Source organism: Panicum virgatum, chromosome 2N (genome assembly GCF_016808335.1).
Source record: "Panicum virgatum strain AP13 chromosome 2N, P.virgatum_v5, whole genome shotgun sequence".
Lineage (NCBI taxonomy): Eukaryota > Viridiplantae > Streptophyta > Magnoliopsida > Poales > Poaceae > Panicum > Panicum virgatum.
Window position 1 is genome coordinate 42,190,724 of NC_053146.1, and position 23,604 is coordinate 42,214,327.

A 23,604-nucleotide genomic window follows, 5' to 3' on the forward strand; every position below is an offset into this window, starting at 1 on the left:
GGCATTGGCTGATTGCCGAGAAGGTCCTCCATCGTGTGGTACCGCAATGGCTCGCTGTCGTGGTATGCATCAAAACGCTCCTCATCTGTGAGAGCAGAGTAGCGAACTCCACCGGGCAGTGCTCAGCATGAGAAGGTGTTGGAGTAGACGTGCTCGGAGCAGTGGCTGTCGGTGCTGGAGTACGTGGCGTCGCCGGCTGTGGTGGTGCAGACGAGGGACTCGGCGCAGCTGGAGTCGTGGCTGGAGAGCGTGGTGCCACTGGTGTAGCAGGCACCGAAGCCGGTGGCGGCTCGGGGCCCGGGATAGGCATGCTCGGCGAAGAAGAGCTGCCTACTCCCCCCAGTTCCCTCTAAGTGGACGTACTCGACGGTGAAGTCGTCGTACGTCAGAGACGAGCCATCATCCACCACCTTGTCCCACGCCCATCCTTGCCCTTCATCGAACACAACGTCACGCATCGTGCACACACGCTGTGTCTCCGGGTCGAGAATGCGGTAGGTCTTCGAGCCCTCCTCATAGCCGATGAACACTCCCGGGGTGCTCCTGTTGTCGAGGTTGCCGATGTGGCCAAGCTCCTTGGAAAACGCGAGGCATCCGAAGACCCGCAGGTGGGAGACCGCCGGCTTACGTCCATGCCAAGCCTCATAAGACGTCATGCCGTCGAGCACCTTGGTGGGCGAGCAGTTGAGGATGTAGACGGCCGTTACCATCGCCTCTCCCCAGAAGACAGCTGGCATCCCCCTCTGCTTGAGGAGCGCCCAGGCCATCCCCACGTCTGGTTGCCCCGCTCGACGATGCTATTCTGCTGCGGGCTGTATGTCGCAGAGTAGTGGCACTGGATGCCCTCATCCGTGCAGTACGTCGCGAACTCGGCCGCTGTGAACTCGCCACCGTTGTCGGTGTGCAGCACGCGCAACTTGCGGCCGCTCTTCGCCTCCGCAGCAGCCTGAGCGCGCCTGATGGCATCCGCAGCCTCTCCCTTGCTGCTGAGGATCATCACCCACATGTAGCGGGAGAGATCGTCGACGAGCAGCAGGAAGTAGCGCCGTCCTCCTGGTGTGACCGGTGTCACTGGGCCACGCAAGTCCCTGTGTATGACCTCGAGTTGCTCCCTGGCTTGGAAGCTCGCCTGCTGGGGGAAGGGGTGCCACCTCTACTTAGTCAGCACGCAGACGTCGCAGAGCTGCTCCACGTGGTCGAGGCACGGGAGGCCTCACACCATCTCCTTGGTGTCGAGCCGCTTCAGGGCCTCAAAGTGGAGGTGCCCAAAGCGCTCGTGCCACTGCCATGCCTCGTCATCCCTACGAGTTGCAAGACAAAGAGGCTGGGCCACCCCTACATGGAGTATGTAGAGGCAGTTCTTGCCTCAAACCACCCTGGCGAGAAGCTGGCGACGATGGTCCCAGATGTGGAGGACCCCACTGTCGATCACCACGCGTGAGCCGCTCTCATCGAGCTGCCCAAGGCTGATGATGGAGTTCCGCAGCGCCGGGATGTAGTAGACTCCGGTGAGAATCTGGTGCTCTCCGGACCTGGCGGTGAAGATCACGGAGCCCACGCCCTTGATCTCCACGGCGGAGGAGTCCCCAAACCTGACGGAGCCACCTTCGTCGGTGTCTAGGTCGGAGAAGAACTCACACCGTCCGGTCATGTGGTGCGTGGCACCGGAGTTGAGGTACCAGCCGTCGATCCTATCGTCGTTGAAGCTGTTGCCGAGGAGGACTTGGGCACATGGCTCGTCGAGGTGGAGTAGGGTGGTTGCGGACGGTGCCGCCGGGTGCAACTCCATGGCCCCGTGGAGCAGGAATAGAGTCGCGTCATCTGGCTGGGCCTCCGCGACGTGGGCTTGGCCCCCTGTTGGCGGTCTATTTCTATGATTTTTACAGCCAACATTTCTCCATAATTCATGATTTGAGGGCCAACACAAACTAAATCTGATTTATATTAACGAGTTCCACAAGTTTTGGTGAGTATTTGAATGCAGGAACAACATGTACAAAATTTGGCCAAAATGGGAGGAATCCCAGGCCGGCCGGCCTAGGCCAGGCTGGCCGGCCTATACCCCACGGAGTTTGATGCTCATCTTTGGTCAGAGTGCTAATGAGCGCAAATGCAAGCCAATCCAATGTGGTTTCATACAAAATGCACAAACCAAGACCGAAAGGCTTGAGCCACGACAAGATGGGTCCACCTGAAGTGACCAGACTGAGAAACAAATCATGGACCATCTTGTGAAGGAACTCATGAGCGTTGATTGACACATCGGTGCAACGGACAGTTGAGACGAGCCAGAGCCAGGCCGACCGGCCTACCAGAGGCTGGCCGGCCCCCTAACTACAGCGTTGGACCAACGTAACCACTACCGACCTCCAGGAGTGATCAGGAGCGTTCAGCAGAAAGGCGGTGGAATTTGGCGGAGATCCTAGGCCGGCCGGCCTCACTTTTTCGTGCCACTTGTGCAGCCTTCTAGAGGAAGATACACAACCGCCATGCATGTGTGGGCAGCTTGTCTTTCAAGCTAAGCAACCATAGATTTGCTTAACCGCCATGCATGTGTGGGCAGCTTGGCTTTCAAGCTAAGCAACCATAGCTTTGCTTACAAGCTAAGCAAACCTTAGCCTTGCTTACAAGCTAAGCCACCCACCTTGGAGGCCTATAAAAAGGCAGCCCACACCCCCACTCTCAACACACCATTTGGAGAGGAGAAGAGCCTCAAACAAGATGTAGTCCATCTTAGAATAGGGAGAGTGTGAGGTGAGAGCTTTGGTGAAAACCAAGCTAAAGGAGCGGTGCTGAATTATTTCAGCCTTACTCCACTTTTGTAAGCCACCTCGGAGGAATGAATTATCTTTGGAGTGAAGTTCCTCGTCTCTCGACGGTATCTTGCTAGTCTTTCTCTTTACTTCAATTACTTGTTTACTTTCTGTCATTAATCTGCGGGATCCCTAGTCTGTGTAAGTAGCAAGTTCTACTTATTTGAGAGTGCTCTCTGCCTTGCCGGGAGGTAGGAGTACGTAACTCGATAGTTGTAGGCATGGTGCCTAGACTGGGTTATATACATAGGGTTGTGTTTGTTGACGCTCCTTAGCGCCCCGATTTGTAGACCGCAAGCGCATGGTTCGTGTAGCTTTTCCCTTAGAGTATTCCCCCAAGGTTTATCAATCCGTGGATTGACAAAGAACTATGTAAGGTTTTCCATCTAATCTAACGGATCTATCCTAACATGAAGCATTGATTGCATATAAAGGGTAAACCTTTGACAGATATGAGTGATGTGTAAAGGTTGATCTCATCCATGAACATAGGCTTAATCATAGCAAAACCAAAGACATGACTAGGCCTATCGTCATCTAGTTGTAGTTCAAGCTAACGAGCAAATAAATCATGCATCTCAATCAAAAGCATCTTTAAATAAAAATCTCCAATCTGATCCTTCGATACCCCACCTACTCAGTGGCAGCGCCCTGTCACGACACCCCCCTTTGGACGAAAGTACCCTGAAGCAAGTCGAACCCCCTTTGGTAGTTCCGCCATAAACCTCTAGCCACCATGACTACAAGATCATGCTAAGAGATCTATATCGATAATAGATCTAAGATGAAGCAAACCCAAAGAAAAGAACGAAATCGAAAGAGAGAACATGATCGCTAATAGATTCGGAAGACATGATTATCATTACTCACATAATTGATTCATTTGGATCGTCACCACCGAGTACATACCATTGACGACTCCAACTAGCTCATGAACTCCACCATGGCACAACCACGTAGGGGGGCCATGGTAGCTAGGGGTGGCCTAAGCCATCTCCTAGACAACTTCGAAGACTTGCGGCGGCCGTCGTCTCCCTCCGGTCTTGGCCCTAGGTTTTCGTCGAGTTCTGGGTGGATGGATGCTACGAGTTGAATAAGGTGCAAGCTATTTATAAGCCGAGGAAGCCACCGGTCGAAGGGGAGGCCGAACTACCTCGGAAACGGGCTAGGCCGGCCGGTCTACCCCCTTTCGGGCTCGCCTCGGTCTCATCTTTCGCGTGCAGACTCCTCGCATCTTCTAGAGTTTATGTCATTCACGATTGCACCCCTTTGGACATCGTTATCTTGGAGATATCTTCGAGGAAAGGATAGGATAGGGAATCCTTCCTTAAATCTTCATTTGCTTTGCTTAATCCCGATGTATCTTGATCTCATCTTCGTGGGCTTGGTCCTTTGGGCTCTCTTGGAGGATGGATGTGCATGAATGGGCTTTGAATCAACATGGGCTTTGGTCCTTCCTTTGGGCTTTGGCCTTCGTCTTTCTCCGTGTTAGCGCTCGATCACGGGCCTCGTCATTTCATGCTCCAAAATAGGCCAAAAACCTGCAGAAACAAAGCTCCTCCAAAATATATGTGCAAGTGTGAAAATGACCAATAATTAGGCCGGGGTTAGGACGGTTAGTGATTTTGATATTAAATTCATGCCATTATCAATGATAAATAAGCGATAAAATGGGTACTTAAGGAGCGCCAACAGTGTTCCACCCTACGGTACCGTTGTGGTAGGCGGCAGGTGGTGACAGCACTGTCCATCCCTTGTAGTCCACCACGTTCGGGTGTTTTCATAGCAGTAGTGCCGACTGCCGTTGGACTCCCTTCTCACCCCAGTCTGAGTCCTTCCCTGAGGCCACCGAAGTAGATCAAGACAGTTTAGTTTCAAGTCTTCTGGGTAATGAGTTGGCTAACCAGCGTTAGACCCTCTACCCACTTACCTCTCTTCCCTTGATGGGTCCGGTTGAACTAGTTCTAGACCTAGTCGAAGCTTTACCATTCCTTGGATTCGATATCCCAGGTATACTCCCTGGTGAAAGCTACATCAGTCTCTGTGCGCTTGCGGAGTAATTCGTATAGGCTAAGGAGTGCCAACAAGCTTTCTGGCGCTTTTGCCGGGGACGGTAGCAACACTAGTTTAGAACCCATTCAGCTGTACACCTTTCTGCATATCCACATGGAGTTTTACTCCTAGTTATTCGGTAGTTTCATCATGCGAGCTTTGGAACCACTACCATCTTACCCCCCATTTATCTGATAGTCACGAGGCCAGTCCCAGTCTCGTTGCCATGGTTCGTGCATAGTCTTTCTCCTTGATGAAAGACAAATTCCTACACTCACTTGCTGGAATCCTACCAAACCTGGTAGTAACCAAAACACCTTATGGTGAAAGCTTTCCCTATTCTCTCTGATGGGTGAGCGAAAATTTGGTACGACCGGAGTGCAAGGAGAGTTGGAGGAGATTGGATCATGTTGAAGGATGAGTCTGCTTATTCTTCTTACCTGTTTCCAAAGTGTTCGCACTTCGCATTCCACTGCTATCATTCAAGCAAGGCGAAGGGTCATTTGGAATAGTGTGGGAAAGATTTTTGCTTATGGCATATTCTAGAGCACCTCATGGTGTTCCGGAAGGTGCTGAAGCATCATTTCGTTGGTGTACTCAAGTCAGAGAGCGCATTCCATAAATGTTGCCTCTGATGAGTTTCGCCAACCAATCTGCCCAAAGAAAAGCAGCAAGTTCGCATCCTATTAGCTGCATCCTCTCCACCTTCACAACACATAGGAACTACCGAACCACTCAAGTCCATAGATCATGAGCCACTCACCAAGGATATGTCATTGTCATTCCTGATCTCTTCATAAGAGTATATGGAACTCGGCAATGCCAAAGGAACACAAGTACTTATGCTCAAGATCTGAGGCATCCATTATAGATGCTACATCGCAGTTTGAGGGTCTTAATGCGATCATGAGCAAGGAATGGATTGAGGAAGTGCAAATTCGACGGTAGTATCATCTACCAGAACACTCCTCTGCACTATTGGGGATGCTGCACCACAAGAAATCTTGGAAGAACCTAAGGTGGATCGACGGCCAGATGATGGAGAGTAAGGGAATTCTTCAAGACTGTGTCCTTGACATGACGTGATCTTCCTTAATTTCCACATCTTTGATATCCCCGAAGACGACAAGTTTTCTTGATTGGTCAGCCAATAGAGCTACTTGTCAATCCCAACGGAAACCGAGCTACACTTCAGCTCGGGATTGGCAAAGAGAAGATCCCGGTTAGTCTAGTTCATTCAGGCAATACAATTGTAGAGGCTAGACCGGAGCAAGACCCAGTGGAGGAGGCAATGAGCATAATACAAGAGGAATCTTGCTCAACCTATCTCGGAAGAAGATGCCATTCACTTCACCTAGGAAACAGATCCGGGCGGTTACCTCAAGCTCAATGAAGAAGAGAAACCGCAACATCCTCTTCTTGAGCTGAAACTGCTGCCTCCTAGGCCAAAGTAAACCTTCCTCCACAAACAACAGAGTACGCCAGTTCTCATCAGCGTAAGCTGACAGAGTGAGACTAGGCGGCTCGTTGCAGTCCTACAGAAGTACTGGTTCGTCATCGGGTACTCTCTATAGGACTTGAAGGGGTTCATCCCCAACTTGTGCACCCATCGCATCCCTATGGAACCGGACCATAAGCCGTCCAAAGAGCACCATAGACGGCTGAGTGATGCGATGTGGAAGGTAGTAAAGAATGAGGTATTGAAGCTACTGCATGTGGGCGTCATCTACCCTATGTAAGACAGTGATTTGGTCATGCTAGTTCAAGTGGTCCCAAAGAAGGGAGCAATCACATCTGAGGAGCGCACATACCTCAGAGGGAAGTCAACAAGGATGTGCATCAATTGCCGGATGCTCAACAAGGCTACCCGGATAGATCACCTCTCTCTCCCCTTCAATGGTGATATGCTTGAAATGGCTGGCCAATCACTCATTCTTCCACTACCTCAACATATACTCTTGTTATCAACACTCTCCCATTCATGAGGATAACCGAGTAAAACTACCTTCACCTGTCCCTACGGCACACTTCACCTATCGGCGAATGTCATTTGGTCTTTGCAACGCACCTGCTTTACCTCAGAGGTGTATGATGGCGACTTTCTCCGACCCAATCGAGAACATCATGAAAGATTTCTCAATCTGTGGCAATACCTTGAGATGTTAGTTTAACTCTCAAGGATGCCAAGAAACACACTTAATCCTTAACTAGGAGAAGTGTGCTTTATGGTCAGAGAAGGAATTGTCTTCGGACATGGAGTGCCAAGAGGCACTCATTTCCTCTCCCATCATACGGCCTCCCGATTGTAAATTTCCTTTCGAGCCCTCGTGCTATGCATATGATCACGCCGTCGGTACAGTGCCAGTTCAGTGCAAGGATAATCAGCATTATGCCATCTCTTATGCAAGTAAGACATTGACCGGAGTTTAGTAACAACGGAGAAGGAACTTTTGGCACCGGTATTTGCCACAAGTTCATATCCTACTTGGTTGGTGTTGAGGTGATAGTACACACGAATCATGCGACACCAAAGTACCTCTTGACCAAGAAGGATGCCAAGCCACAACTCATCCGTTGGATTTTGCTCCTATAAGATTTTGGATCTGGAAAACAAAGAAAAGAAAGGAGCAAAGAATCAAGTGGCTGTTCATCTCTTAAGGATGCAAGTAAGGGATTGGAATTACCATTTGATGACTACTTGAGAGTTGAGACTCTTCTGAAGGTCACTATATCTAGTCCAGGATATAAGAACTTGGTGAATTTCATGGTGACTGGATATATACCTCTAGGAGAAGACAAGAAGAAGTTAATCCACCTTAGAGAATACCACTTTTGGGACGACCACCTATCTATTCAAAGTCTGTGCTAATGGTTCACTCCGCAGCTGCAACCCGCTATGTGAGACCCGCAAGATCCTTGAGCGTGCCACCCCTTGCCATGGGGAGCATATCATGAAGTATTCCGTTCCCATACTTAGGTCTGGCAGAAGGGATAATTCTAGCCAACCAAGTTTTGAGATGCCAAGGAATCTGTGCGGTGATGCCCAAGATGTCAAAGACACGGGAATATCAACGCCCGTGATGCTATGCCACTGAAGAGCAACCTTCAGTTGGAAATTTTCGGCGTATGGGGAAATGAATCCATGAGTCCTTCCCTATGCCAGAGCACCGTAAGTACATCTTGGTGGCTGTGGACACTATGTGTCCATATGGGTTGAAACACTTCCTGTGTTGCGGCCGACTCGAATAATTCAAAGAAGATGGTTCAAGAAATCATGTTTCCTTGCTTTGGATTTGCAAGAGTCATGTTTAGTGGTGAAGACTCACACTTCACAAGACAAGACCTGCAGGAAGTGTCTCAGCAAATTGGAGTAAACCACCGGGTTGCTATTCCATATCACCACAACAATGAACACCAAGGAGAAAGAATGGAAGAGTAAAATCATCCGAGGCACCCTGAGCATATTGAATATCCTTAAAGACGTGGATAGGACTAACATGGTACAATCCCTACGGGCGATCAAGAGGTGGAAGATGGATCTCCAATTCAGCCGGGATTAAAAGGCAAATGTGTTTGGCTGAATTGGATGATTGGAGGAAGAAGGCCTACCAAAGCCGATTATGGAGTCATAACCCTCCAGGATAATGACGGGAATACCTTCAAGGCCTATGGCCAAATATTGAATATATTCCTTGAGCCCGAATTACCGGAACTCGAAGAAATAGACGTCTACGAGTTATCCGAGCAAGAGCCTTCATCTATGGTCATCGCCAGACCTTAAACGTGCCATATCCTAGTGGTGGGCGCTGGTTTATTTTCCAAATTATTTTTCCAAAATTTTGTTTTCAGCAGCGTAAAGTTTTATTTGAAAAAAAAATTACTCCATGCTTGTGCTTTAGTTGGTTGGTGCACATTTGTGTGCCAACCCCCCCCATTCTAATATTCCACCAAGTGTGCAGGGGAAGTACATGAACATTATTGAGATGAACCCCTTGACAAAGTTGAGTCAAACACGATGCACCCGTGCCTGACCAAACATCGCCAAGTGCAATTCATCACGGAGGTTTGCGACTATATTCTGTTTCCTCCCAGGTTTTTATTCATATTCTTTCTAGATTGAATAAAATTAAAATTGGATGAAAGCCTTGGAAGAGATGAATTCATACATGTTTCTCAAAAGTGTATAAGTTTTATTTCTTATGCAAGTACTTGTTACCTTTGGAACTTACATAATAGGATTACCTGAAGCTTGTCTATTGACCCTCATGATATAATGGAATGCGAGACATGTTCTTTCTAATTCGAAGTCTTGGAGATTTCTTTCTAAAAGGCTAAAATGAGGCAACTCTCATGCTCTCTGAACTTTACAAAAGTCCTATCCAGAGCCATACATGAGTAGAGTTGAGCCCACATAGCTATCTTTTTACATTTTGAGCTTGATCAAACATCATTGCCTTTCGAGAAATGTCATGATCATCTAGTACTTTGGTCATCCACCACACATTTTCATCAATAAAGTCCATCAAAAGTGGTTCATCGGAAGCTCTCCATCCCCCTGAAAAAAAGAGAAAATGACGAAAACGAGTGAGGAGACACTCTTACTCGAGCAAAAAAAAAAAGAAGAGGACAAAGGGGAAGGATGGAGAAGCCAAGATCAAACACCACTCGAAGGACATTCATCCATCACACACATGCACATGACCAAGTTCTAAGGTGACATGACCTCTCAAAGACAAGATTTTTGATCTTGCAAAATAAATGAGGAAGATATACAACTTTATCCCTACCTCGAGCTACACAAATGCCTATCAAAAAGTAGGAGAGGTTTCTCAGTTTACCTTAGTGAGATTCAAATACAAAAGAGAGACTAAGAGTGAGTTGAAAGAGATGAGAGCATGCCTCCTGTTTTGAAAATCTTGCAAAAACTCCAAGTACAGAGAAAAGGAAATGAATCATGTTCTCCATCAAGTTGTTCTGAGGATCAATATTCAGAGATGAAGGTGTTAGCCACCTAGAATCCAAAGTATGAGGAAAGCATAGAAATAATTCTTATACATTCTTTGAGTTCATGAATTCTGGACTTTGCTTGATCCGCTGGATCTATTCCGACTCTTTTTGCTCGGGACGAGCAAAGTCTAGGTGTGGGGGTGTGTTGGCGGTCGATTTCTATGATTTTTACCGCCAACATTTCTAAAGAATTCATGATTTGAGGGCCACACAAACTAAATCTGATTTGTATTAACGAGTTCCATAAGTTTTGGTGAGTATTTGAATGCAGGAACAACATGTACAAAATTTGGCTAAAATGGGAGGAATCCCAGGCCGGCCGGCCTAGGCCAGGCCGGCCGGCCTATACCCCACGAAGTTTGATGCTCATCTTTGGTCATAGTGCTAATGAGCACAAATGCAAGCCAATCCAATGTGGTTTCATACAAAATGCACAAACCAAGACCGAAAGGCTTGAGCCATGACAAGATGGGTCCACCTGAAGTGACCAGACTGAGAAACAAATCATGGACCATCTTGTGAAGGAACTCATGAGCGTTGATTGACACGTCAGTGCAACAGACAGTTGACACGAGCCAGATCCAGGACGATCGGCCTACCAGAGGCCGGCCGGCCCCCTAACTGCAGCGTTGGACCAACGCAACCACTACCGACCTCCAGGAGTGATCAGGAGCGTTCAGCAGAAAGGCAATGGAATTTGGCGGAGATCCTATGCCGGCCGGCCTCACTTTTTCGGGCCACATGTGCAGCCTTCTAGAGGGAGATACACAACCGCCATGCATGTGTGGGCAGCTTGGCTTTCAAGCCAAGCAACCATAGCTTTGCTTACAAGCTAAGCAAACCTTAGCCTTGCTTACAAGCTAAGCCACCCACCTTGGAGGCCTATAAAAGGCAGCCCACACCCCCACTCTCAACACACCATTTGGAGAGGAGAAGAGCCTCAAACAAGATGTAGTCCATCTTAGAATAGGGAGAGTGCGAGGTGAGAGCTTTGGTGAAAACCAAGCTAAAGGAGCAGTGCTGAATTATTTCAGCCTTACTCCACTTTTGTAAGCCACCTCGGAGGAATGAATTATCTTTGGAGTGAAGTTACTCGTCTCTCATCGGTATCTCGCTAGTCTTTCTCTTTACTTCAGTTACTTCTTTACTTTCTGTTATTGATCTGCGGGATCCCTAGTCTGCGTAAGTAGCAAGTTCTACTTATTTGAGAGTGCTCTCTGCCTTACCGGGAGGTAGGAGTACGTAACTCGATAGTTGTAGGCATGGTGGCCAAACTGGGTTAGTTACATAGGGTTGTGTTCCACCCCACGGTACCGTTGTAGTAGGCAGCAGGTGGTGACAGCCCTGTCCATCCCTTGCAGTCCACCACGTTCGGGTGTTTTCATAGAAGTAGTGCCGACTACCGTTGGACTCCCTTCTCACCCCAGTCTGAGTCCTTCCCTGAGGCCACAGAAGTAGATCAAGACAGTTTAGTTTCAAGTCTTCTGGGTAATGAGTTGGCTAACCGTCGTTAGACCCTCTACCCACTTACCTCTCTTCCCCTGATGGGTCCGGTTGAACTAGTTCTAGACCTAGTCGAAGCTTTACCGTTCCTTGGATTCGATATCCCAGGTATACTCCCTGGTGAAAGCTACATCGGTCTCTGTGTGCTTACGGAGTAATTCGTATTGGCTAAGGAGTGCCAACACCCCCACGACTCCACTGCGGGCAGTCCTTGGCCCAGTGGCAGGGCCTGCCACAGTTGTGGCAAGCTTCGTCTCATGCTACCTTGGGCCAATCAGCGGCGCCGCCCAGAGCGCCTCCGCGGGCGCCACCCTCGACGCTCCCTCGTGCTCCGGCCTGGGCACCTCCGTACCCCTTGCACGGCTTGCGGCACTTGCGGCCACCAGTCGAGGAAGAGGGCTCCCCCCTTCTTCCCGTCACCGCACCAGGACTCCCACTGCTCCTGAGTGAGGTGGAGCTTCCTGCCGATGGAGATACCTCCTGAGGGAGGCTGTGGCTCGTCGCTGTCGAAGACCTTGATGCGACCTAATGCCTCCTCGATCGTCATGGTGGAGAGGTTGAGTAGAGACTCGATCGAGCGAGCGGTCTGCCTATACCTCTCGGGGACGCAGCGGAAGAGCTTCTCGACAGCTCTCTCCTCGTTGTAGGTGTCATCGCCGAACGTCACCATCTTCACCTGGCTTGAAGGCCAGGTTGTCCCACTCCTTGCGAAGCGCCTGCAATTTGGACTTGCGAGCACGGTCGCTACCGATGAGAGCCACAGCGATGGCGTCCCAGGCCTCCTTGGCAGTCTCCTTCTCGGAAAGCGAGAACTGCATCACGAGAGGGACTGTTACGATGAGCGCATCCAGCGCCCGACAATCTTCGTCGTAGTCGACGTCGTCATACTGGACAACATCCCACATGTGCCGCACCTGGAGCCTCACCCTCATCACCACAGCCCACTAGACGTAGTTGGACTTGGTGAGTGTTGGCCACCTGCCGCTGGGACCAGCGTCCCTGACCACCGCATGGATGCCGTGGTAGCCAGGGGTGCCACCATGCGCAGCCCAGCCAGGGGCGCCGCCGCCTCCGTCTTGCGCACCGCCACCAGGGGCGCTGCCGCCGCCCTGCACGTCACTGCTAGGGGCATTGCACGCGCGCCCGTCCGGGCTGCCACCTTCACGTCCGCGCCCTGGGCTGCCGCCACGCGCACGCCCGTCTGGAATGCCGCCGCCGCGCCTGCGGGAGTGCACGGTTGCCCATAGCATCGTCCGCTATCGCGCCACCTCCCTTACCATCCGGAGCTCCAAGTCGGCGCTATCACCGGCGAAGACAGTGCTGCTGGCGCTGCTACCGCGCAGGACCGCAACATCTGCTGCTGCTGCACGTGCGGCATCCGTGGCCGCCTCTGCCTCCACTTCCGCCCTCGCCGCTGCTAGCTCCACCGCCACCAGCCTTGCTGCCCTTGCCACCGCTGCAGCGGCCTTCGCTGCTGCTCGCTCGTGTTCCTCTACCGCGGCGAGCTCGGCGTCCTCCTAGAGCCACGCACTCGAGACGACAGAGCACCAAGACAGTCCTGCAGACATGGCACGCCACAGGAGGGCTGCTGTGTGGGGAAGAGGCTGCCTCGGACGAGCTGCTGCTCGTCTGTGCAGGGGAGGAAGGAGGAGCAGGGCTACAACAGGTGCTGCTACAACTGCTGCTGTGCTAGCTATTGCTGTTTGTGGCTGCTGCTGCGCTTGGGAGGGAGAAGAGCAGGAGGTGTCCAACCTACAGGATAGTACGGCCCGAATACCAGATGTTAGAAGCTCAATTTTTACTCTCACTGAGCTGAGAGGATGACAGTGGACTTGGGGCAATTTTCTGGATTTTCTTTCTCAGAAACACACAGCCATGCTCTCCACGGGAGAGGTGGTTACACATTTATACAAAAGACTGCAGGGCAGCCAAGGACACTAGTCCAAGATGCTAAGTGCTAGTCCTAACTGCTGACCTCTAGGACCACTATTGGCATTTCTTAGCGTAATCACTAGGAACAGGGGTGTCCCTAGCAACGGTGCTAGAAATGTCGGGTTGGTATGTCTTAACGTTTATAGAAAGATCCTCAAGTGCACGGATATACCGTTGTAGCATTTCACCCGAAAATATTCAAGGTATCGTTATTTATATTTTCCCAAGGGATGGCGAGATTGTGTAAAGATATTTACTAGTTACATAACCATGTCTTTATGAAATAAGGTGCAGACTGCTGATTATATAGGGGTAAGTGATAAATAAAGGATAATCAGGGGTAATGTGACACACACAGAACATCCAACTCTCATGAATAAAGAATAAACAAGCACACCTAAGGTTAGTGGGAGCATAGGCACAGATCCTAGTATACTATTCATGTTAGCAGATAAGTTACGTTAGCCACATGCTTAGAGCTGCAGGTGCCGGGAAATTAGAGACATCGGGGAGAATGACCAGCATTGGAGAACATCCAGTCCCATTTTATCTTTGCATGAACTCCAACATGATATCCGAACATCGGGAAGTACGCTAACCGAGAAGCAGCTTCCCGGCGGACCGACAGGGCTGTCACCATCGGTGGTCTACCCCAGTCAAACCGTGGAGCACCATCATATCCAAGGGATCCCGCATACCCGGGCACCATGCCCGCATATGAGGTCACTACCCTAGCACCCCTGGGTCCCCCACCCTTCGGATGGACAGGTAAGATGCTAAGGTAAGCCCGAAAGCACAACGAACCGATATCCTTACCCAGATCATCTAGTCTAAGTAAGCAACTAGAATAACTTGATAAAGCACAGATCAAGGCTAAGCATGCTAAGAACATAGCAAGATAACCAAGAATGAACTCAGTATGAATTGAATAACGAGAGTTGGAATACAAAGCCATACCAGAGGCCGAGGATTGCTCGCCGACTCCGAGGACGATGGGATTTGCTAAAAAGATGAAGTACTAGCCTAGCTCCACTACCCTAAGGAGTACAAATCACAAGAGAGTGAGAGAGAGAGAGGCCTTCAAATGGTGTGTGTGGTGAGTGGCATGAGAGGCCTCTTATATAGCTTGTGGAGGTCGGTTCCAGCCATCTTCATAGATGGAAACATGCCAAACTGCCATCAGGAGGATAAGATCAGCCTTCCCGCCAAAATGCACCTGGACAGGTGCTCGTCTAGGTTCGACCGAACCCCTGGTTCGGCCGACCCCACCTTGCCGCCTCTGGCCACCGTCTTTCTCTGGTACACTACCTGGTGGGCCCTGATGTTGGTACATCGGTGCCGGGGCTTCGTTGGTCGGTTTGGTCTGTTTTGTGGGCCTCTTTTGCATGTGTTACGCAGGACGCGATCTTCTACGACTTTGTCTACGTGTTCTTCATGTTTTCTTCTTATTCCGGACTTGTGCTCCTAAAAACATAAATCTTCGAAAACAACTGTGGAGCTAGGTTAGTGATACAAATATGCGAGTAAGAGGTATGATTTTCCTTCTTTTATGAGTATAGTTGACGGTCATATTTCGCACTTAACGACCGTCAACACACCCCCAAGCTAGCCTTTTGCTCATCCCGAGCAAAACAAGGCGCTTGTTGTTGATCAGAAGTTGCTAAGATGTTGAATTTCCAACTTATACTTAGGTACAACCAAATGCTTCTTACCTTGATTTTGAATAAGTTGGCCTTTGTTCTTACCTCTTACCTTACTCCTGTGGAGCTTATAGCTTCACCTCATCTTTGGCGGTTGAGAGTCAGAACGGTATCATAAAGTGCTCATATTTCTTTCTCTTTAGTTCAACCGTCAATCCTGAGGTTTTGTAAAGTTTTTCAAAAGAATTTTATAAAGTTCCTCGGATGATCTCTCGGATCGCTCAATGTGTATAATTCCTTACCAAGGTTTTTTATTGTGCCTTTCTTCCTCAACCTATCTCTAATGTCTATTTTTGTGGAGCTGTAGGTATGGAGGATTTGAAGGCATACTTGCTTCTCATATTTTGCTAAGTCAAAGACCGGATCCAAAGGAGAAACAAGTCATAAACCTTGATCAAGATGTGCAAGTGTGTAGATATTTTTTGGTGGATGGTGTATGAACTCCTTTGTATGGACCATCTCTGTTTTTCTTCTTTTTGGATAAGGGCTATCTTTTCTCTCTTTTCTCTTTTTTTTTGACATGCCTAAGCATGTGGCATACCTTCTTTGGGTATGCATCTTTTCTCTTTTTTTTTGACATGCCGAAGCATGTGGCATACCTTCTTTGGGTATGCATCTTTTATTTTCTTTTTGTGTAGCCCCATATCCTTGATATATTTTGAGAGAGAGTGGTGTCATACATAAACATGGAGTTTTATTTTGTGAACGGATGGATGTTTGCTTACTTCAGGTGTAGAAGCATAGCATGTGGTGGAAACGTGTACGTGATCTTGATCATGGGAGTATGAAATGGATCGCACTAAGGGTCACAACAATTTGACAAAGCTCAATGAGATAGCAAGCTGCATATGTAGAAGGTTTTGTAATAAAAACAACATATGGCTTTAAATAGGAATTTCATATCATCGAGGAACTTTATTATATTTTTATATTTTTAAAATTAAATATTCCGGATATCAAGCATCACATAAGAGAAGATCATAGCCACTCTACTTAACCATATCATAACTCACAACAATTTAGATTTGGATCATGTTTTTTTTTCTACCCACAAGTTTTAAGTTGAAGGTTTGAACTTTTAAGCCAACGAACCCAAAACTAGGTAGAGTATAAGGTTGTAACTAAGCTTATGAAGGAAATTAACAGAGCAACTATTCATCATCTCAACATGAAAAACTTACACCATGCTTACTACACATATTAAAAATATATTTTTGGTGTTTCTAAGTTTTGCAAATTTTATTTGTTTTTAGTTATGCAAATTTTTATGGATTTTCTGGTTTTGCAAATTTTTATGGGTTTCATGCAAGGTTATGAAAGCAATAAAGATAAATGATACAAGTTACCTCTCGTGGGGGTCCTCCCCCAAGCTAGCTTCAAGCTCATTATGGCTGGTCGGGGGTTGAAACCCGTCCAGTGGCAGTAGGCCCTCCACTCCTCCTGTCACTGCAACTACAACTGCTCCATGTCGTGGAGTCTCTCTCCAGTGTGACGCTGTCATGCTTGGGTTGTATCGATGTGTTGGTGCAGCGTCTCTTGTATGTTGCCGCTTTGAACACGCAGCTCAGCTAGCTGCTGGGTGATGGCGCCGAAACCTCGGGACGAGGTCGTCCGTCTGATGAGGTTCGAGCCTCCGCTGGAGCTGGAACTGGTGGACTGGCGGCTTGGTTCCTGCCGTGCCCACTCCTTAGTGCTGGCACTGTGCCATGACAAACCACTGGCCTAATGCTGATGTGAGTGTTGTGGCTGCAGAGGCGGTGGTGTCGGTTCTGCTTCCCTTCTGTTTCTGCTTCTCTTCTGGTTCTGCTTCTTGTCATCCTACCAGGTAAACCAGAAGATCTATGCCTATGAGCTCCTTCTCATGGGACGAGAGGGATGGTTAGCGAATGGCAATTATACAAATGGAACTCCGCATTGGGCAGCGGAATCTCATTTGTAAAGCCCAAGTAGAAGAAAATCAAAGAGTCATTCGGGCCTCTCTTGAGTGTGTGACCTTGGATCAAATAAGCCTCGTCGATATACGCACAGTCGCCCTCAATGAAAGGAATAGAATTCAACTCTAAGGCACCGACACGTGTAGCGATACGAGTAATCAAAGAAGTGCACTCAATAGGACCCGTCATCTTGAAATTTGAAAGCCATTGCTTAACCAAAGCTTGTGGGGGGAGATTTTGATCTTGTTGACCATGGCATATAGAATGAGCAACTCATCGTTGTGCACGGGTCAGACGTCATCTCTTGGAAAGAGAGTGATGGTTAACCACTTGTACATCAACTGAAGAGTCGGATTATGAATGTTGTTGCATCGAGGTGCAAACTTACCATGGACAACATGACCCGAAATCTTGCCCCAAAATTCATGTCGATTAAAACCGTGGCAAGTTTGCTCAAGAGAAATTGGCCAGTGTTTGTTGAAATCGAGGTGGCCGGCAAAAGTTTTCCAAGAAAGCAAATACTCTTTCCCGAAAAGTCAAAAATAAACCCCGTTTTCCATCTCCCGAAGCGTGCAAAGAAATTGGATGGTGAGGAGCCGAGAACCATACTCCTCAACAGGAACGAAGTTATCCCATCCAATTGCATGCCAAACGTTAGAGAAGTCTTCATACATACTCGTTTTGATGAGGAGATCCGAATCGAATGCTCGGGTGTGGACGAAGCTTCGGTTCTTGAGGATGGCGTAGCCTTGTCGTTCACAATCATCTCGCAAGTCCAGGTAGGGGGCATCTTCTGCGTCAATCTCTATGGCCTCGGCATGCGGTTCGGCTTGCATCTCTTCGTATTGTTCTTCTTCCTCATAGTCCATCGTGCTTGGTGTAGGCGTAGGTTTGGGTGTGTACGAGCTTGAGCCACCCCGAGAACAGGATGAGCTTCCACCCGTCATCTTCTTGAATGCGACAGAGACCTTCCGCCATAAGCCTTTCATGATAGAGCAAAACAAAATACGTGCAACTCGAAACAGGTTACATTAGTGAAACCGAAATGAATGTTCTTACCCGTTATTGGCTCCTTCTTTCTTGCAGCAAAGAAATGAGAGAGAGAGAGGTCTCTTGAAATCAAATCTTGAGCAAAAATTCAATGAAAACCCGAGAGCAATGTTTGAGAGAGTTTGAGAAGGAGTGAGTGAGTGAGAGTTGAGTGTGAGAGCTCAACACCTACTTATCGGCCTCTATTTTAAGAGAGAATGACCGGGCACCGTTGTAAGGGACAAGCCTCAACGGCTAGTGACCGTTGGAGAAGGATGGGCCCACTAGCCGTTGGTAGGGGGTCGGCCGACCCTAGGGTTCGGCCGAACCCTAGGTGGCCCTCCCTGCTGATAGCCAGGGCCCACTACCCTTCTAACGGTCATATACCTTTTAAACTTTGGTGCTGGCCAAACTTTGCTTCGAAAAGATGTTCAAATTTATTTTCCAAAGGATTTTAATGCTCAGAAATATTTTTTTGGATTTTTGTGAAAAATAGAAAAAGTGCTAGAAAAGTTTCTAGCATGCATGAGTGTTTTGAAAATTCAAATATGCAGTGGGAAAATCGAAAAAGTCGAGAAAATCAAAATGGTGAAAGTAAATATGAGATACATACCGATTTACCTTCGGCAAGGGCTCGTCGTTTTGAGTCTGACGACCGGGACGTTTCTCCTACTTTGGTCACCACTGTTCGGCTCATTCTGGAGAATTGGACGAGAACGAACTTGCGACCTTACGCCACACCTTCTTGGTTGTCTTTGTGGATCGTGTGGTCATAGGATCTTGATTAGGAAACGTCGCTTCGGCTTTTTCTTGTGTGCTTGGCCTGGATTTGATGTTGATCATTTTTCCTTCTGGGGCCGGAATGGGAATTTTTCTTCTTTCCCATTGATGTTGAAGCGGATTTCTCCAACTCCCACATCGATGTGTGCTCCAGTAGTGCTCAGGAATGGCCGCCCAAGGATGAGCAGTGTCTCTTTTGATATTTCCATGTCGAGCACTACGAAGTCAACTGGGATGAAGTAGTCTCGAACTCTGACTGGAACGTCTTCAGTGATTCCCTTTGGATAGCGGACTGAAGAGTCTGCTAGCTGGAGGTGCATCGGTGTTGGCGTTAGATGCGTGAAGTTGAGCTTGTCGAAGACGACCTTAGGCATTACGCAGACACTAGCCCCATGGTCACACAAGGCATTGCCGAAGTGTTGAGTCCCAATCGAACAATTGATCGTTGGGCATCCCGGGTCTTCTTTCTTCTTTGGAGGTTGGTTGAGTATAGCAACGCTACATTCTTCCGTAAGCTTGACAACCTCTAATGTGGGCAGCAGTCGCTTGTTGTTGATGATGTTCTTGATGTAGCGGGTGTTAGTTGGTACATGCATTACGTCCAGCAATGGGATGTTGACATGTATCTTCTGGATCATCTCAACAAAACGAGTGAACTGCTCGTCCACGGTGATCTTGTTTCCGGGAAGCAAACATGAGGAAGCTTGTATCGAATGTTTTCCGTGGATTTTCTTCCTCGGGTTCTTTAGAGTCATCATGTTTTGGAGATTCTTCCTCCTCTACTTGTGGCCTAGCTGCTTTTTCTGCATGGTTAGGATGCAGTGGATCACGAGTGGACTTAGCACCCCTCGTGGTCACCGCATTTATCTTTTCTGAAAAGGAAACAACAGCAACTATTTGCGCAAGTTGTGTTTCTATCATTTTATTGAAACTTAATTGGTTTTTAATTGCAGAAGAGAGAGTTTCAACTTTAGCATTTATATTTTCCAAAATTTTATCTTTGGCAGCAAGCTTTTTGTTTAAAGATTCATTTATTTTAGCTTGGCCAAAAACTAGATCTCTCAAGGAGGGTTGGTTCGAATTGAAATTTGAGTTAAAATTGTTACCTCCTCCTTGTGGACGGAACCTGGTGTTGTTGTTGTTGATGTAGGCTGCGTCTTCACGGGTCTCAGGGCAGTCATTCCCCGAGTGTCCACCATCACCACAAACCTCGCACATTAAGTATGAGTTCATGGCATGGACGGGAACGGGCATATGTTGCCGGTTCCCTTCATCGAATTTCTTTAGTAGGAGGTCCAGCTTGGCGGCGAGCATGTCCGTCTCCTTGACGGTATGCATTCCGCCCTTTGTTCTGGGCTGGGAACATTCCTCATTCTAGCCTTGGATGGAGACCATCTTTTCAATTAAGACTGTAGCCTTGGCAATTGTCAAGTCGAGATAGGCTCCTCCACCAGCGGCATCAAGATGGGCTCTGGATATCGTTGTTAGCCCATTATAGAAACTTTGGAGTATGAGCCACTCGTCCATCCCATGATGAGGACAGGCGAGTATGTATTTTTGAAGTCTCTCCCAAGCTTTTGGGATGGATTCCATCCCTGTCTGCTGGAAACTTGATATTCTTCCACGTAGGGCATTCGTTTTGCCCAATGGGAAGAATTTTGCGAGGAACGCCGTGGAACATTTGTCCCATGTGCTGATGGCTTCCTTGTTCTGATAAAACCACTGTTTCGCCTTCCCCAGGAGGGAGAAAGGAAACAGATGAAGCCTGATGGCGTCAATCGTAACGCCCCGTATGGTTACGATCTTACATAACTCCAGAAAATTCTGGAGATGGGCGTTGACGTCCTCATTTGGTTTGCCACAGAATGGGCTAGCCTGCACCATGTTTATGAGGCTGGACTTCAGCTCAAAGTTCACGTCCCCAACATTAACATTGGGTCCAGTTGACACATTGGCAGCTGAGGGGATGGAGAAGTCGCGGAGAGTCTTCTCAGCCATGGGTTCGGTGATTGTTGATGGTGCTTGAAGAGCTGGTTCGCTTGTCGACTGCGAGAGCGGAGGAGGGACGACTCGAGGTCGGACCCTTCTCACGAGTTTCTCGGGATTTTCAGTGAAGTTTGTCGGCAAGGAGAAACCAGACATACACTACCCTATTTTCATCCAATCAGGAGAAAACAAAAAAGATAAACACATTAGCCTGTATAAGCAGTAGCTACGTCTTACTCATATTGCCAGGTTTATGTGCTTAGTAAAATCTTTACACCTAGTGCCATTCCCGGCAACGGCGCTAGAAATGCTTGTTGACATTTCTTAGCACAATCACTAGGAACGGAGGTGTCCCTAGCAACGGCGCCAGAAATGTCGGGTTGGTATGTCTTAACATTTACAGAAAGATCCACAAGTGCACGGATATACCATTGTAGCATTTCACCCGAAAGTATTCAGGGTATCATTATTTATATTTTCCCAAGGGATGGCGAGGTTGTGTAAAGATATTTACTAGTTACATAGCCATGGCTTTATGAAATAAGGTGCAGACTGCTGATTATACAGAGGTAAGTGATAAATAAAGGATAATCAGGGGTAATGTGACACACACAGAACAGCCAACTCTCATGAATAAAGAATAAACAAGCACACCTAAGGTTAGTGGGAGCATAGGCACAGATCCTAGTATACTAACAATGTTAGCAAATAAGTTATGTTAGCCACATGCTTAGAGCTACAGGTGCTGGGAAATTAGGGACATCGGGGAGAATAACCCGCACTGGAGAACATCCAGTCCCGTTTCATCTTTGCATGAACTCCTACACAATACCCGAATGTCGGGGAGTACGCTAACCGAGAAGTAGCTTCCCGACGGACCGACAGGGCTATCACCACCTGTGGTTTACCCCAGTCAAATCGTGGAGCACCGTCATATCCAAGGGATCCTGCATACCCGGGCACCATGCCCGCATATGAGGTCACTACCCTAGCACCCCCGGGTCCCCCACCCTTCGGATGGACAGGTAAGATGCTAAGGTAAGCCCGAAAGCACAACGAACCGATATCCTTACCCAGATCATCTAGTCTAAGCAAGCAACTAGAATAACTTGATAAAGCACAGATCAAGGCTAAGCATGCTAAGAACATAGCAAGATAACCAAGAAAGAACTCAGTATGAATAGAATAACGAGAGTTGGAATACAAAGCCATACCAGAGGCCGAGGATTGCTCGCCGACCCCGAGGACGATGGGATTCGCTAAAAAGATGAAGTACTAGCCTAGCTCCACTACCCTAAGGAGTACAAGTCACAAGAGAGTGAGTGAGAGAGAGAGAGGCCTTCAACTGGTGTGTGTGGTGAGTGGTATGAGAGGCCTCTTATATAGCTTGTGGAGGTCGGTTCCAGCCATCTTCATTGCTGGATTCGGGTCTTAGGATCTGAAGCCGAATCGGTGTGTCTCGCTCCACCAACAACAAGAGTTATCCAGAACCTGACGGAAGATCGGGAACCCAAGTCCCTATTAATTAGTAATCAGAGCTTCAGGTATACCGTCAGGTTTACATCTATCCTTTAGTTTGAGTGTTTTCGCCTTCGTCCCATAGTCCACCGCCAAATTTGTTTCCTACGTAAAACCATCCGCGCCATAGCCTTTGCATAATTTAGTTTCAAGGTTCGTAGTGTTGAATTTTTATCCTAGGTCAAGGTCTTGTTGCTGGTTTAGATCGTGTTTTAGTCTAATTTGTGTGATCCCCATTTGTTTTCCATCAACCCTTGCAATCACCATCCACTAGATCCGCATCTTTCATCCATATAATATCTTGATTCGAATGCCTTCCATAAAACTGTCATAACTTTTGCGTCCGAACTCAAAAAGGTGCAAACTTTATATCAATGGAGAACTACAGAAAATTTTAGATCTGTTTCATCCTAGCCTAGCTAGGTTCGCAAAAATTAGAATTACGAAATTTGATAAGGAAAACTGAGTTTCAGGGTTGACAAGTTTGGCATGCATTTGAGAGCACAATTCTGATTTTGTATATACCACATCTTTTATCCAATTGAGCTCACATTTTTTGTGGTTTGTTCTTGTGTGCTCCTTGCTGGAAAAAATATATATATCAAAAGTATAAGAGCAAAAAAAATATTGAGAAAAAAATAGTGAATGCATAGACAAGAAAAGAGAAGCACATAAGTAATAGTCAATAGCTCTATTTGTTTGTGGTGCCTTTTTCCTTGTCCTTGTTTCGTTGCTACCTTTCATACTTGTTTCCATCTTTTGTTTATCACAAATTGGTGCTAGGAACACGTATAGGCCAGCAGCTAGGACAAGTGCTTTGGACATTCATTCAATGTTGCTATCAATGACTGACTTTGTGCCACATACAAATATTCTTGTTCCTTTGTGTGCCTTCCAAGCTCCACATATACACTTCAGATCAGTATACCCAGAGGATCTTGCAATTTTGGTACCACTTCCTCACAGGTATCACAAACCAGCCACCGGTTGTACCATCCACTGCTCACGCTGGCAAGAACCTTGTAAGAGCTTGGTAACACGGTTGAGAGTGTGTGCCTTTTGCATAACCACATCCTAGTAGATTATAGAAAAATATACATTTGTGTGTTTTCTTGTTTTCCACTAACAATGGCAGGTTACAATTATAGAGATGGAAGAAAGATGACGACTCAAGGCCCTTCAAACATTGCAGCACCAAACCATATAAAACGAGGTACAATTGATATTTCTATTCCTTCATTTGATGGTGATTGCAATTATTCTGAATATGTTAAGTGGGAGGTTGAGGTAGAGAAGAAATTGCTTTCAATCAATAATGTTTCTGAATATAAATGAATTAGATCCATCACT

At 47.6% G+C, this 23,604-nt stretch overlaps 1 protein-coding gene and 1 non-coding gene across 2 annotated transcripts; one reads left to right on the forward strand and one right to left on the reverse strand.

Annotated features, from left to right (window-relative positions):
* Window positions 1-18,809: 18,809 nt before the first annotated feature.
* Window positions 18,810-19,508, reverse strand: LOC120662644. The gene has a single exon (XM_039941748.1). The coding sequence runs from the start codon at window positions 19,506-19,508 to the stop codon at window positions 18,810-18,812; it is 699 nt and encodes a 232-aa protein (XP_039797682.1).
* A 767-nt stretch (window positions 19,509-20,275) lies between these two features.
* LOC120663130 lies at window positions 20,276-20,382 on the forward strand. The gene has a single exon (XR_005670353.1). It is a non-coding gene; the product is annotated as a small nucleolar RNA R71 (small nucleolar RNA).
* The last annotated feature ends 3,222 nt before the right edge of the window (window positions 20,383-23,604 follow it).